This window comes from Grammomys surdaster, unplaced genomic scaffold, assembly GCF_004785775.1.
Source record: "Grammomys surdaster isolate TR1022 unplaced genomic scaffold, NIH_TR_1.0 273, whole genome shotgun sequence".
Classification (NCBI taxonomy): domain Eukaryota; kingdom Metazoa; phylum Chordata; class Mammalia; order Rodentia; family Muridae; genus Grammomys; species Grammomys surdaster.
In genome coordinates, this window is record NW_021604714.1 from 2,342,942 (window position 1) to 2,358,370 (window position 15,429).

At 51.3% G+C, this 15,429-nt stretch overlaps 1 protein-coding gene across 1 annotated transcript in view; it reads right to left on the bottom strand.

Moving 5' to 3' along the window:
- Positions 1-505: 505 nt before the first annotated feature.
- Adamts14 (ADAM metallopeptidase with thrombospondin type 1 motif 14) overlaps positions 506-15,429 on the bottom strand; it is a 77,896-nt gene continuing 62,972 nt past the window's right edge. Inside the window, exons 16-22 of the mRNA XM_028776867.1 lie at positions 10,584-10,747; positions 8,676-8,844; positions 8,196-8,328; positions 6,043-6,250; positions 4,564-4,693; positions 3,764-3,874; positions 506-2,325 (exon numbers count right to left, since the gene is read on the bottom strand). Of these exons, the coding sequence (XP_028632700.1) occupies positions 1,844-2,325; positions 3,764-3,874; positions 4,564-4,693; positions 6,043-6,250; positions 8,196-8,328; positions 8,676-8,844; positions 10,584-10,747 (1,397 nt within the window). The 3' untranslated portion in view covers positions 506-1,843. The remainder of the gene's footprint in view (positions 2,326-3,763; positions 3,875-4,563; positions 4,694-6,042; positions 6,251-8,195; positions 8,329-8,675; positions 8,845-10,583; positions 10,748-15,429) is intronic.

Here is a 15,429-nt window from a genome sequence, read left to right on the forward strand (position 1 = left end):
GCATGCAAGGCAAACACTCTATCAACTGAGCCATTCTCTCCAGCCCAGTGGACTGGTACTTTAACATCACTCAGTGAGTTCACATCAGCTCTTCTTGTTCGGTAAGATGCACCATGACTCTTCTTCCTGCTCGGCACCCAGATTCTACTTGGATCCTTCCAGGAAAAAACTGTGTCACCACCTTCCAAGGAAACTATCCTTTGTAGGGTTGCAAAGCTCTAACCACTAAAATACTTTTTGGGGGGTAGCCTCAAACCTACCACCCAGCCATCTCCTCCCTTGGTGTAGAAACTTGCCCAAAGCCATTCAGGTCTATGGTGGCCTTTCCTTGTTTGTTCCCACCTGCAATTACCTTACAACTGCTGGGCCCAGCTCTTAGAGTGCTGGCTACACTGTCACCATCCTCCAAAACACACACACACACACACACACACACAGAGAGAGAGAGAGAGAGAGAGAGAGAGAGAGCGCATCATGTTTGCAGTCTAAAACAAAACACCAAGGGCAATATTAATAAATAGGTAACGTTTTAAAAATCAGAATCTCCAGGCCAGTCCACACATGACTTGACTCAGGGTAGCCCCAGCCACCTGCAGAGCAGGAAGCAGGAGTGGGAGGAGCATGCAGAGTTCCCAGCATCCCTTCTCTCCATGGAGCTTGCAGATGGGGGGGTGGGGGTGGGGGTGGGGGAGCTTTCCTTCCTCCAGCTGAGGAAGGCAGAGAGACAAGCACCTCTGCCACTGACCCTCAAAACGAGGATCTAGGCAATTTCCTGAGAGCCTGAGGACCACGGAAAGTGCTCTGGGCATCTTCCCTACCCTAACCAAGGAGCAGCAGCAGCTGGCATCCTGCCCAGGCATCTGCACGGTCCAGCTGAGTGGATTCTCTAGTCGTTGGCCGTGGGACACACCTGACTGACTTTCTGAGCGTAACACATTTGGGCCCAGCTTAAACAAGAAGGGAAGACTCCCCCAACTCCAGCAGGAGTAGGCTTCAGCAGAGAGTGATGGCTGAGGGGGACAGTCTTGGAAGTGACATCTTTCCGGTGGCTACCTTTCAAGCTGGGCCTCCCGAAAGTCCAAGTGATGACTGAAGTCACTGCTCCTGGTCCAACCAGGGATCAAAGCCCCCGCTTGGAAACACCTGGATGTTGAAGCTGTGTATCTGGGCTGCCTCCTCTGGTGGCTTGGGTGTAACACTGGGAGGTCAGTCTGTTACCCAGAGTCACCAGCAGTGACATCTACAGGGACAGAGAGGGTCACTATGGCCAGCAAAGGTGAACTGATCTTTGCCCAGGATTAGCAGCCCACAGTTGACAAGAGCCAGGCCTGAGAAGAAGAAATCTCCCCTGCCTGACCTTGCAGCCGTGAAGCCTCACCTCTGCATCCATCCCAGACCCTTCCCAAGTCTGCCTTGTGTGCAGCCCTACCTCCTGAGCCCTGCTTTGTCTTTGGGGTATGTGTGTATGCCTGTGCAGACCTCCCTGCTAGTCAGAAGTTATGGACAAGCAAGAATCTCTGACAGGCCCCTGTATGAGCTCCAGCCCTATCCAGGCCTAGTGGCAATAAGAAGGGGGATTCCGGAGCTTAGAAGAACAAATCACAGAAAACTCTTAGAAGTAGAGCCCGGGCTCTGCTGGCTGAGGTATTTCAGGTTAGGGCAGTCCCTGATCTCCCTTTTCTCCCCCAACCCTGTCATAAGAGTAAAGAGTGTCACAGCCCCAAACAGAAGGCAAATAATTTAAAAGGAAACCTGTGCTACTTCCTGTCCCCTGTGCTTGGGTCCTCTGAGCCAGGATCACTGGGACCACATGCAGAGTGTAAACATGACCAGAGGGGTGGGCTCATGTCACTGGGGAGGTAGCAGGAAGGCTGGTGCCTCCATGTCCTGGTTCCTCCCTGGACTGTCCTTGACCCTCAGAGGTTGGCACAGCTGTTTGGGTCTGGTCCCAAGGTGAGCCCCGTGGGGTGGTGGGAGAATTGCCCTCAAACGCTTTAGGGCTTAGCATCTGAGGGGTGACCGGATGCTGAGTCACTGAGGAGATCCTGTCCACCACCTCTGATAGCTGCGTGGGTTGGCTTTGCTGATGATCTTCCAGTCTGGTTGGACCCCTTGTAGACTCCACATCCTCCTGGGTGGCCCTGGGTTCTGGCAAGAGACTCCCAGGAGTGGAGAAGGTGGGTAGTGAGGCCAGGCTGGTACTAGGGCCCAAGGCCTTCTTTATGCAAGATTCACAGCACAGCCGGTGGTAGCCAGGGATGGTGCAGTATTGGTCCAACGCTTCCATCTGGCAGAAGATGGATCTGTCTCTCACACAGGGCTCCACTGCACATACACAAAAGCAGAGGGGTGCTCATCAGGAGGGGATACCTTTCCTCCTTCTGTCCCGGTTGGAATCTCTACATAGCTCATTCCGCCCAGGAGGTCAGAACCCTTCCACAGGGAAGAGAAACTGAACTGCTCCCCACCTCCAAACACGGTATCAGCATCATTAGAACCTTGGTGGTGAGGCCAGTTGTCAAACTCCATGCAGACCTACTGAGCAGAACCTCTACGGTGGGGTAGAACCCTCCAACAACTTCCAGTGTATAGGAAGACCTATATAGCTCTGTCTAGTTCAACCACATACTCAGCTATGCTGGTCTTCAGCCAGGAAGCTCTACCTAGGGAGTCTGGGCTAGGGCCTAGACATTGAGGTAAGTCTAGATTCAACCAAGCATGAGAACCCTGCTCTAGGAAGATGGAGCCCCTGATTCTCCTAGCTATCTAATTCTCCTAGCTACCTGAAGCTAAGGTCCAGTGAACGATCCTGTAACTAGCAGATCAACATCCAGCCACTTGTTGGGGTGCAGGCGGATCATTAAAACCCTCCCACTAAATCTCAGTCAAGAACACTGAAGTTGAACTCTTCTAAAATGCTTCTGTGATTGGGCCAGGCAAACGCCCCGGACAGCTAGGATCAAGAGCAGGCTCTGGAGCAGAGACAATTGAAGCCAATGGTCACTAGATGGCGCCAAAGCTCCAGAGCCAGAATCAGACCTGCAACTTCTGCTTTGAGGAATTTGGCCAGCTTCTGTTTTGAGAAGCCGAGAGGTTAAAGGGTTGCATGAGATCACATCCTTTAACTAGAATTGGAGTCTCATCTTTCTGCAAATTATCTTGCTAGACAGTTTGGGGGGAGGATGGGGCGGGAAGACTCTGTTAACTAGGGAGTGTACTGTAGCAGGTTGAGGGCAAGTCTTTATTCACAGAGACCACAGGGTGAATTAATTGCTACCTTTGTGATGAGCTCACCACAGCAGCAGCAGAGGACACGGGTTCACTCCCATGGTTCATCCTCTCAGCTGCTCTGGGAAAGCAGCTCCTGTCTATGACCACAGTTCTCACAAGTGTGGAGGCGGACACGATGAAAAGTCAGAGCCCTGGGGCATGCTTTCTAGATTTATAAAACAGGACACCCTCACAAGCAGTGGGATAGTACCTTGTCACCAAACATGGCAATGTCTCTTCAGCAGAAGGAGCCTTTGTGATTTCTTTTTTAGTCTATATCAGGTTTGGCCGTCACAGGAATAACACCAGACTTAGGACCAAAGCTCTTGGGACCACATGGGAATCACAGAGTAGGTCATGGACTAAAGTGACATCATTCGTACTCTCTGAGGCCACCCAGACAAGTGGACACTATGTCTGTTCCATTGCCATGCTCCAAACCCTGGGATGCATAAAAAGCTGGGGGAGGGGAAAGGCCCATGGCTATACTTACTTGTTGAGATCCTGTCTGTAGGAGTCAGGGGCCTGGATTGGGGTTCCCAGGGTCCTACTTTGGTCACAGGGTCCTGGACCTCCGCCTTCACTGTAGAGTTCTGGCGATGTCCTGTGAACAGAGACACAGCTGTAGTATATATGGGTGAGCATTCCTTATCCAGAATGCTTGGGACCAGAAGCAGCCCCACTTGCCCCTGGGATTTGGAATATTTGCATAGACTTAGTGAGGACTCTTGGAGGTGAGACCCAGATCTAATCCTTGGGTGCATTTTCTGTTTCTTTTGCATTTTCTGTTTCTTTTTGCATTTTGTCGCATGTGTACCAGTGTGGGTACGTGTGCCACAGAGCATCTGCAGAGGTCAGAGGACAGCTTTGGAAGTGTCAGCTCTGTTTCCACTGTGTGGGACCTCAGCTTGGCAGCAAATGCCTTTATCCACTGAGCCGTCTGGATGGCCCCATTGGTTTCTTAGGCCCAAAGTGTGAAGGTAATTTTGTATAATGTTTTAAATGTTTTGGGAAGTGAAACGAAGTTTGTATATAAGAGTGTAAGAGTCTTGGAAGGTCTTTTTTCTCCTCTAGGATGCTGGCTAGCTGGGTAGTAATATTTCAATCACAACATATCCTCTGCAGTCAGGAATGGAATCTCCCATCCGTGGCCGCGTGCCAGCACTCCAGAAGTTCTGGATTCGGAAGCCTTTGGGATTTTGCATTAAGGATGCCCAACCTGTCTTTGGAATTTCAAAGGGCCAGGGACACAGAGGAATGAAGGGGTTGGGCCTCCCCATCCGATCTGCTCACCTCCACAAGCAGGCAGGCTGCAGACTTGTACAGTGTCTGGCTTGACCCCCTCGCAGGGCCCGAGGGCACTGGAGCTGTTCCTGCACACCACCTGCCGTTGCTGGATGCCTTCTCCGCAGGTGACAGAGCACTGTACAGGAGCAGGAGAACCAAGAGCCGTAATGCCAGGGGCAAAGTAGTTAGAAGAGAAGGGGGAGGGGAAGGGGGGAGGAGAGGGGAAGAGGGAGAGGGAACTTGGGCCAAAAGAGTACCAAGAAGTCTGCTATATCTTCACTCAATCAGACAGACTTGCAAAGCCTGTACCGTCACCGGGACCCGCCACTGTCATGTTCTTCCGAGACGGTGTGAAGAGCACTGTCCAAGCTTGGGACTCCCTAGATCATTCCACAGTCTGGACTGTGTCTCAGATGAGGACTTCCGGGGCCCCGTTCCATCAACTGCCTCCTGTGCCACTCTATGTCCAATTCTCAACCGTTTTATGTTCTGCTCTGGCAAGCTACCACATGACATGACCTGCCTGGGGCTTACAGGAGCCTGGGTTGTGACACCTGCTGACACACTGGCCCAGTTTCCAATTCTGTAAACCAGAAGAGCTGGGGGACAGGCCTGCAATAAAGTTGGGGCTCTTTTTACCCAACACCATTTTGCAAGTGTATGTCCACAGGGTCCTCTCCCCAGGAGAAGTGTCAGTCAAGGACAGAAAGCAAACTGACCTCTGTGTTCAAGGTTATCACATGCCATCCACACACTGCTCTCATAGTGACACACTCTTGACTGATAAATGGACTGGCCAGCACTGGGGTGGCAGGGCAGGGTCCCTGGGAAAGCCCTATTGCCCCACGTGACTGGGTCACTTTTAAGCACCGCCTACAGCCTCTCCTAGCACGACCAGAAAGAACTTGTCCTAGGGCATGTGAGGACTGATCAAGATACAAGTGTCACGGAATCAAAGGGAACCAGGGGACGCATGACTCATCCTCCTTTGTGCCTGTTGCATCCCCAGAAACCCTTGCAGGTGCAGCTTGTGGTGTATGATATCTGAAATTGGCCTGTTTATCTTGTCTTGTTCCCTCATTGGACTGAACGCCCCATGAGGGTGAGCAACCTGTCCAGTGACGCTGGGCTTCCAACCTTCCTTGAATAACATCTGCCTCCTGTGTTCATACGGTCGTTGCTCAGTAAATATTTCTGGAACACCAAGAATGTGTCTTCCTTTGCTCCTCTATGACTTGGGGACAGGTAGCTTAGAGTAGATGCAAATGGAGGGAGGAGCCTAGCAAAGAGCCATCATGCATAGCGCGCCCACGAACCATCATGCTTAGCGCGCTTGGGGGCTGCTCAGACTGACCCCCAGAGGCTGCTCTCTTTCATTCTGAGAAATGTCAGCCCTCAGGTGCCCCGGAACCTCCTCAGTCTCCTCCCTGACCCACTCCAGTTTCTGTTCCACGTGCTTCCACCCACTCTATGAGAACCACTCACCTGGGACCAGGCTCCTGTCCGCCACTGGGCTGGGCAGGGCACACGGAGGCATGGCCTCTTGGCCTCTGGCCGGTTACCTAGGCAAGCCTTGGCTGGCACAGCCTTGTGGGTGCCGTTGGAGAGAGGCAGCAGGCACTGCACCCCCCGGGTCTGCAGCCCCAGCTTCCCGCAGCTCCGGCTGCAGGCACCCCACTCTTCTGTCACCCACCTGGAGACAGACAGGACAGAGGTAGAGGGAGATGGAACCATGGGGACACTTCCCCTTGGGGCCGCATCCCACCAGAGAAGGCACATGCTTCAGAGTGCTGCTGCCTGGCTAGTTGGCTTCTGGGAGATCACTAGTCTCTCTTGCTGTCTCCTTGGGTAAAGGAAAGGTACCTATTAAAATGCTGACCCCTTAAGTGTCTTTGGGCAAGCTGTTAATGCCACCAAGCCTCAGTTTCCCCATGTTTACATCAGGATTGCTTTAGAACTCATGAAGAGTTCAGAGCTACCATATGCAGGAACTGTAGTGGATGCTAAGACTCAGGGTTGTCCTTAAACACATCAAAGCCATACTTCTTGTAGATGTCCCCTCGGCTGGGAACACGAGTGCTAAGACTGCTCTCAACACCCACAAGACTTCAGCACCTACAGCTCTATAGTGTGTGTGTGTGTGTGCGCGTGTGTGTGTGTGTGTGTCCTGTTTGTGTGTGTGTGTCCTGTTTGTGGGGGGGTGTCCTGTTTGTGGGGGGTGTCCTGCAAACTTCTCAGCAAACAGCCAGGCATGAGTTAGGCAGCAGCCTAAGCAGCCCAGGGGTAGAGAGAAGGGAGCCCCAACACCTTGTCTTTTTCATTAACTGGAGTGGGAGGCACATTCTCAAAGTCAACCCTTTTCTTAAAAAAAAAAATCTTGCCAGGTGTGGTGGTATATGCCTGTAATCTCAGCACTTGGGAGCTGAAGCAGGAGGATGGCTGTGAAGTAGTGGCTGGCTTGGGTTATAGAGTTTGTTACACACACACACACACACAAGAGATGGAAGGAGAGAAAGAGAGAGAAGGAGGAAGAGGAAGAGGAGGAGGAGGAGGAGGGGGAGGAGGAAGAAGAGGAGGAGGAAGAAGAGGAGGAAGAAGAGAAGGAGGAAGAAGAGGAGGAGATGAAGGGAAGGGATGGGGGGCGGTGGAGGAGAAGAAAGAACTGCCCCTAGCAAGCGCTAAGACTGGCTGGAGACTAACCCGCCCAGGCTCTCACACAGTCAGTCCTGCACACATGCTTCACGATCACAGTGTAGGCAGTCCTATGAGTGACAGCGGAAAATAACAAAGGGGTCTGAGGAAGCAGACAGAGGGGATGACACTGTCCTTGCCTGCTCGTGCCCCAGAAGATCACAGTAGACTACTGCTAGCTGTTAATTCCCACCCTGGCCCCAGATCACATGTCCAGCCCTGGAGATCCCCAGCCAGGGGGGACTCCCAGAGAAGCAAGAATGTGGCAAAGACCCTTTGCAGTTTCCTACCGAGCAGCTAACCCAACCTTTCCGGGAGTCCCTGGGCAGCACTGCCTCAGGCTGAGTGGCATCAATCCTGAGTTCTCAAGTCCAGCCCAAACCTCTCCCTTCAGACTCTTGAATAATCCTAAGAATAAGTCTTTGGGCTCTGAACAGCCTGCTCCACAGGCTAGGAAATCTTAACCAGGGATTAGACCATGCAGAAGGCTGGACTCCCAGGGACCAAGGAGAAAGAGGGGGGGGAGGGAGGGAGGGAGGGAGGGAGGGAGGGAGGGAGGCAGGGAGAGAGAGAGAGAGAGAGAGAGAGAGAGAGAGAGAGAGAGAGAGAGAACAAACAGTAGATCCTATTCTTGCCCAGAGACATGAGCCCCCTGCTTTCCCAGCAGAAAGTCCAGGCCATATCTGTGAACGGATATTAGCTGCGGGACAAACCCGGAAATCTTCTTTCTGGCTGTGTGAGTTGGCAATGTAGAAACCCAACAAGGATGGCTGGCCATAAAGGGTAGTAGCCACAGTGCCTCTTGAGGGCTGTGGTGTATCCCCAAAAGACCTGGAGCTGCAGGCTTTAGCATGAAGGAGTACTAGGGTAGCAACTTTAGATACTTTTCCTTGTGGGCCAGGGTGGAGAGAGGCAGGGGTCAGACTTTGCTCCCCTGAAAGACTCACGTGGGCTGGGGACATGGGTGCTGGTTGCAACGCCGTCGAATAGGCTTGGGCCTCTTTTTATGGTCACACAGGTGCCGCTGCACCATGTGGTGGTCCCTGCGGCGCCGGCAGCCGTACTTAGTGAACTGGATTCCTGTGAAGGTCAGGCTGTTGTGGGCCAGCTCCAAGCCTCCTGGCCTCAGGGTGACTTTTTAGAGCCTCTTTCTAGAAGGCACTTTCCCTTCGTGCCTCAGCCCTCTATCTCAGACAAGTAACATTCTACAGTACTCCTCCCTCTGTCACCGGTGCAGAAGTGGCTTTGGACAGCTGAACAGACAGTCTGCCCTGTAGCCCCAGCACCCTGCTCGGAATTGCTTGTAGGCATGGGAGATCTTCAAGGACATACTGAGACACTTCTTCTAGACTCCTACCAGTTTCTGGTCCATTCTCCCCCACCCCAGCCACTCCTCACAGGAACCACAGGGCCACAGTAGCCGATACCTCCTCCACAGGCCTTGCTGCAGGGAGACCAGCTCTTGAGAGCCCATTCATAGGTGTCTGTCTCTTCCAGGAGCACATTGTTGCTCCCGATGAGGGGCAGTAGGTCCTCGTGAATGACATACTTGTAGGCCAGGCTACCTCGAGGTTTACCCTCAGCCAGGGGGAGAACCTGGAGGGGAGACACAAAGGGGATAGCATAAGACCAGAGGTGGAAGTAGGGTTAGCAGGGGGTCCAAGGAAAGCAGCTGCCAGATGGGGTTTGTAATCATGCTTTGTGTAATCCACCCAATTAAAACGTGTGACCCAGTACCTGGCTGGGGCAGGTGGGAGATTCACAAACTCCCACTCCCCAGACTAAGCACCTTCTATGTATGTACCAAGCCCTGTAGCAGCCAATACAAGGCCCATGAGTCTCTCTCCCACAGACCTATATACAAAGATGACACCCAGTGGCCCGAGTCTTTGGGTATCCAAACTGTCTGGCTTCAACCTGGCTGCCAGTAAGCAACCTCTTTAATCTTTCCTCTCCCCACCTCCCCACCCCTCCCCACTTCTTGGATCTCATCTTGCCCATGTTGGTCTTGAATTTACTATGTAGACCAGGGTGACTTTGAACGTCTGATCACAGGTAGGAACCTCCATGCTTGGTACCGAGGGTAGAGCCAGTGGCTTCATGTACACTTGGCAACCATTCTACCAAATAAGCTACATCCTTGCCCTCCTCTCTCTTTTCTCCTTCTCCTCCTCTTTTTCTTCTTTTAAAGACAAGGACTCATGTCACCCACCTCCCAAGTGGTGTGTGCCCCTGTGCCTGGTTATTTTTACTTCTTTAAATTTTTCTTTAAATTGCACTTATTACTTGGGGCAGGAGTGGGGATGCATGCCTCGGTGTGAGTGTGGACACCAGAGGACAAAGTGATGGAATGGATTCTCTCCCTCCACCATGCAAACTCTGGGCATTGAACTCAGGTCATCAGGCTTGGCATTAGTACCAAGTGTCCTGGATCAGAAGCCATATAGATAGCCTCTCCTCCTACTTCTGGACAGCGTCCTTTAATGGACAAATGTTTCCAGCATTGATGATGTCTCACTTCTCTTGCTGCTTATCTTGTTACTGAAGGGAGGAAGGTCATGAAAATGCACCACTTCCTTCTAAGAGTGACAGGCCACCGCCACCATGCTCATGCTTAGGTCTTAGATCGATTTTAAGTCACTTGTATACGGCATAAGGGAGAAAGGTCTGACTTCAGCCTTTCACATGTAGGTATCCTGTTGTCTCAGCATCCTTTGTCAAGACTGCTTGTTCTCCCTTAGGCAGCCTTGGTACTCTGAGCAAACATCGGCTGGCCCCAGACATGGGCGCTCACAAATACAAGGTGAATGGAAAATATGTGCCAGATAAAAGTTTTACGCCAACACCAGGAGCCTCAGGATTTACCCTCTGGACCGCCACTGACCAGTGATGCCAACACCAGGAGCAGAGCCATCAGCTCAGGCTGAGGACATGCTGACAGAACTAGGCCAATCTGTCGAATTACCAATTCCTGCTCCATGAGCCCAGGCACAGCATAGGGCAGCAATGGACCCCAGTGAGGGTAATGGCCCTGCCCTCTCCTCAGAAGATGGCACTACCATGGTCTCTTCGTGCCAGCTGCTTTAAAGATCCCAAACTATCTTAGGCCTCACACCTATGGCCATGTGGCAATGCTTGTGGATGCTGGGGGATGCTGTGAGGATGGGGAGCCAGCCCTAGCTTCCCAGGGCTCCCCCTCCAGACTTCATGTCCCACCCCAAGTAAAAAGCTGACACAGCTGCCCTCCACACATCTGGGAAAGGCCGTTTTAAAATGTACCGAGTAAATAGTAGGCACAAGGGACAGGGAAGGCCACTTCAGGCAAGGAGGCTCACCAGGACAGTGATGGCTTCAGGCAAGGGCCCATTGGTCCTGAGGCTATCCTTGGTGTCCTCTGCTGCATGCTCCCATTCCAGGCCCAGCGCAATGAAGGTTCTGCTAGAGGCTTCCTTGCCCTTGGGGTTGAGGATGAAGCTTCCGGTCACCTGGTTCTTCACCGCTGGCCAGGGGAGAGGGACAGAGATTTCTATTCCTCTCTATAGGGGCCCATGACTCTGACATCCGAGGCCTTTCCAGGGGGCCTCTCCTCATGTTCCCTGTCTCTTTATCCCCTTGGGATATCCCATCAGGACCACCCAGGAGCCCTCTGCAAACCAGCCCTGCCTCTGGGCCCAGAGGTACACCTCTGATCCTGCACCAGCCCTGCTCTTCTTCCACACTGACTAATGGCCACCATAGCGACGGCTCAGTTTAACCTCTTTCAGAAAACCTCCTTTAAGTGCCCAGCCCTCAGAGATGCTGCTGACCAGCATCCATAGCAAAGATGCTATAAAGATGCTGTCAGGATCTATGGCAAAGCATAGAGCACAGGAGGGCGAGCCTCATAGGGAAGTGACTTAGTCCCCGTGCAGCCTGTTTGACCTCTATGACGTGAGACTGATTACTGCAGCCAGCACACGGGGTTGTTTCTTCAGGTAGATCTTACAATAATCCCTAACACACACACACACACACACACACACACACACACACACACTTGTACACATATACACTCCCAGACAATGAAAGGGAAGGAACTCATGTCAACAGCCTCAGCGTCCTGTGACATGTACTGGCTATATATATTGCTGAGGCTATGTACATGCTGAGAAAAAAATTACACACACACACACACACACACACACACACATATATATGCATAGAACTATATACGTTATTGAGATTATAGCTGCCTGTTGTTCCCAGTAGCCTGACAGTAAGCCTCCCATGTGGGAGCCCTTGACTGGCACAGAGAAGATTGAAGGAATGCTTGTAAGGTCAGACATGAGAGTACACACCTATTATCCCAGTAATAGGGAGTCGGGGGTGGGAGGATTCCCTGAAAGTTCAGGCCAGCCTATTCTGTTCAGTGAAACCCTCTCAATACTCTTACCCAAAAAGGGTTGAGGTGTGGCTCAGGGACAGAGCACCCGTCTAGCATGTGTCAGGCCCTCGGGTTCAATCCTCAATAAAACTCTCAGAATCAACCCTTCACAGTTCCCGTTGGAAAGTGACAGACAGCTTATTACTGAGGTAGGTGGAGATTGTCTGAGTGCACACTCTGTGTCACCAAGGCTGGGGAGAAGCAGCAACATGGGTCTCTGCCCTGGGGGAGGCCTGGGGTGTCAGGGAAAGAAACCCCTGGGAGTCCCTGTCATCTAAGGGGGCAATCCAAACACACCGATCTCATGCCGTGTGCTCAGCTAGCGCTTCCATTTTGCCGGATCCTAAGGGGCATCACGAGCACAGATGGGCTCAGATCCCAGGATAGCTGCCACAGGTAGGGCAAAGGCAAGCTGGAGTGCCATCACCCCGCTCCCACCTCCTGCCCACCCAGGCCCTGATGCATCTCCCAGCTCCAGACCACTGAGGGCCAAGGTTCAAATCACCTCACAGACATTAACCAGTCACACAGCTCACAGCAACTATGGTAGCAGTCACCTGGCTGTCCACCCCACATCCCAGAGGGGGAAAAGGCAAATGTGACCCTGTAATCAAGCCCCAGTAAGTTAATACCTCTCAATCATCAACTCAAGTTGCCCTCAGTTTCCTCAAATATAAAAACCAGATAACATCATCCTTCCTAGGTTGCCATGGCAACTAGACAAGATAACGGATGAAAACTTGGTTCCAATTTGGTCAGAAACTTGACCTTCATTATTAGGACGGCTGCCCACCCTGGGTTTCTGCAGAGAGCTCATACCCTGGCTGGGACCACGCATGTTCTTATGTTCATGCACACATGCAAGCACATAATCATATACTCACACACATGCACACACAATGTGAGTTATTGCTTGCACTCACACCCACACAGATTGCACACTGTGGTGGGCTGATTAGGAATGCCCCCCCCATGGTTTACGTGTCTGAATGCTTGCCCCAGGGAGTGGCACTATTAGTGTAGCCCTGTTGGAGTAGGTGTGTCACTGTGGGTGTGGGCTTTAAGACCCTCATCCTAGCTGCCTGGAAGCCAGTATTTTGTTAGCAGCCTTTCAGATGAAGATGTAGAACTCTCAGCTCCTCCTGTACCATGGCTGCCTGGATGCTGCCATGCTCTTGCCTTGATGATAATGGACTGAACCTCTGAACCTGTAAGCCAGCCCTGATTAAATGTCATCCTTATAAGAGCTGCCTTGCTCACGCTGTCTCTTCACGGCAATGGAAACAAACCCTAACTAGGAGCACATTGTCTGCATTTGCACAGATGACCTGCCATGTACTCACAGACAACACAGGCTTCCATTCCATGGTACCTCTTGCTCCCTGCCAGGATCCCTGTGTGTGGTACTCTACCTGTCCTCCCCACCCTAGTAGACAGCTATCAGCCTGTGCAGTGTATTCCCACTGTGTCATAGTTTGATTATGCTTGGCCCAGGGAGTGGCACTATTAGAAGGTGTGGCCCTGTTGGAGTAGGTGTGTCACTGTGAGTGTGGGCTTTAAGACCCTCAGCCTAGCTGCCTGGAAGCCAGTCTTCTCCTAGCATCCTTCAGATAAAGATGTAGAACTCTCAGCTCCTCCTGCACCATGCCAGCCTGGATGCTCCCATGCTCCCACCTTGATGATAATAGACTGAACCTCTGAACCTGTAAGCCAGCCCCAATTAAATGTTGTCCTTTATAAGACTTGTCTTGGTCATGGTGTCTGTTCGCAGCAGTAAGACCCTAACTAGGACACACTGTGAATCACGTAGAAGAGGTTGACTGCACACAGTATGGATCATCTTCAGGAAGGCAGAAGGAACAGTACTGGTATACTGTAAATGGCCTCCCCGCCCCCTGACTCTCATAGCACAATCCCCACTACCTAGTGAGCACAGTGGGCAGGAGTCTCCTGAGGCTGGGTCTCCCAAACTCATGTCCACCGTTGCATGGGGCAGGCTGACAAGAGTGCAGGTGCTGGTGGTGGGAGACCAGGACCCAGGGTCACTCTGTCTCATCCCTGATGAGTGACTCAGAACTCGGAGAAGGCCCTGAATTGCCTCAGGTCTCTGTCTCTCTTTGGCCACTGTGTGGGTGAACTATGGCCTTTCGGGTGCCTTCAAGGCAGAAGGGTGGGAGCCACCACAGCTGTACCAGGAAGAGACACAGCTTCAGGAGCTTGAGGCGTCTCATATTACTGATAATGATCTAAAACGGTGACCGTGAACATTCCTGTGACAGCTGAGCTCGCCAAGAGACACTGCATTTCATGTTAGTGTCTGTTATGTGTAAATGTAAGCTGACAGGACTTGGTAGGCTATCAGGCCGGAGAGGCCTCTGTGACTTGCCACAGTGATATCAAAGCCTACATTCTCTCCACGAGGGGGGTCTGCCTGAGCACAGACTGACGTGGGAAAACACAGCCGCTGCCCGAAGCAGGAGCAGCCGCTGCCCACAGCCGCCAGGCGGGGTTCCAAGCTGCGCTCTTGAGTTTGCAATTGAGACACAATCCACACTGTATAATTCACCCTACTAAAGCGTGCAGCCTGGTGATGGTTTAGCACCTTCAATCATCATCATGTGTAATCTCAGAATACTTCCAACCACCACAAAAGAACCGTATCACACACCAGCATTCATCCACCCCCCCAACCCCCACCCTGCCACCGCCCTATCACCACCGGAATCTGTACGATGTCTCGGGAATCTCGTTTGGACATGGCCTATTTTTTTTGCCTGCTGATTTGGTTTCAGTAAAAGCAAGACTAGACCAAATAAACGATAAGAACATCTTTCCCATTGCATTAATGTCTTAATATGTAGTTTTAAAACTGAAAAATAGTTTATTTACTAGTATTGGGGGCAGTATATGCCATGGCCTATGTGTAGGGGTCAAAGGTCAACCTTGTGACATCAGCTTTCACATTGTACTTTTTTGTGGGTCCCAGGGATCAAACTGGTTATTCAGCTTTGTGTGGTAGGAGTCCTTACTTACCTATGAAACCATTTCACTAGTTCTTTTTTTGTTGTTTTTTTGTTTTTTTTAGTTTTTCGAGACAGGGTTTCTCTGTGTAGCCCTGGCTGTCCTGGAACTCACATAGACCAGGCTGGCCTCGAACTCAGAACATCTTGCTAGCTCTTTTTTTTTTGTTTTGTTTTGTTTTTTTTTTGTTTTTGTTTTTCGAGACAGGGTCTCTCTGTGTAGTCCTGGCTGTCCTGGAACTCACTCTGTAGACCAGGCTGGCCTTGAACTCAGAAATCTGCCTGCCTTTGCCTCCTAAGTGCTGGGATTAAAGGCGTGCGCCACCACCGCCCGGCTATCTTGCTAGCTCTTAACTTGAATATTTATTTTATTTTAGTTTGAGATAGAGTGTCACTAGTCAGGTACCTCTGGCTAATTGGGAATTTGCTATGTACATCAGGTTGGCCTTGAACTCCCAGGGATCCATCTGCTTCTGCCTTCTGGATGTTGGGATAAAAGATGTGCACCACTATGTCTGGACTTGACTTTTCAAGTTTAATCTGTTTTGGGGTTCTGATGTTTGTGTGTGTGTGTGTACATGCATGTACATGTTTTATATATGTACACGTTTGTGTATGTGTGTATACATGTGTGTGGTGTATGTGGAGGCCAGGAATCTTTGTTATAATCTTCCCAAGTAACTTTACCTTATATCTATCTATCTATCTATCTATCTATCTATCTATCTATCTATCTAT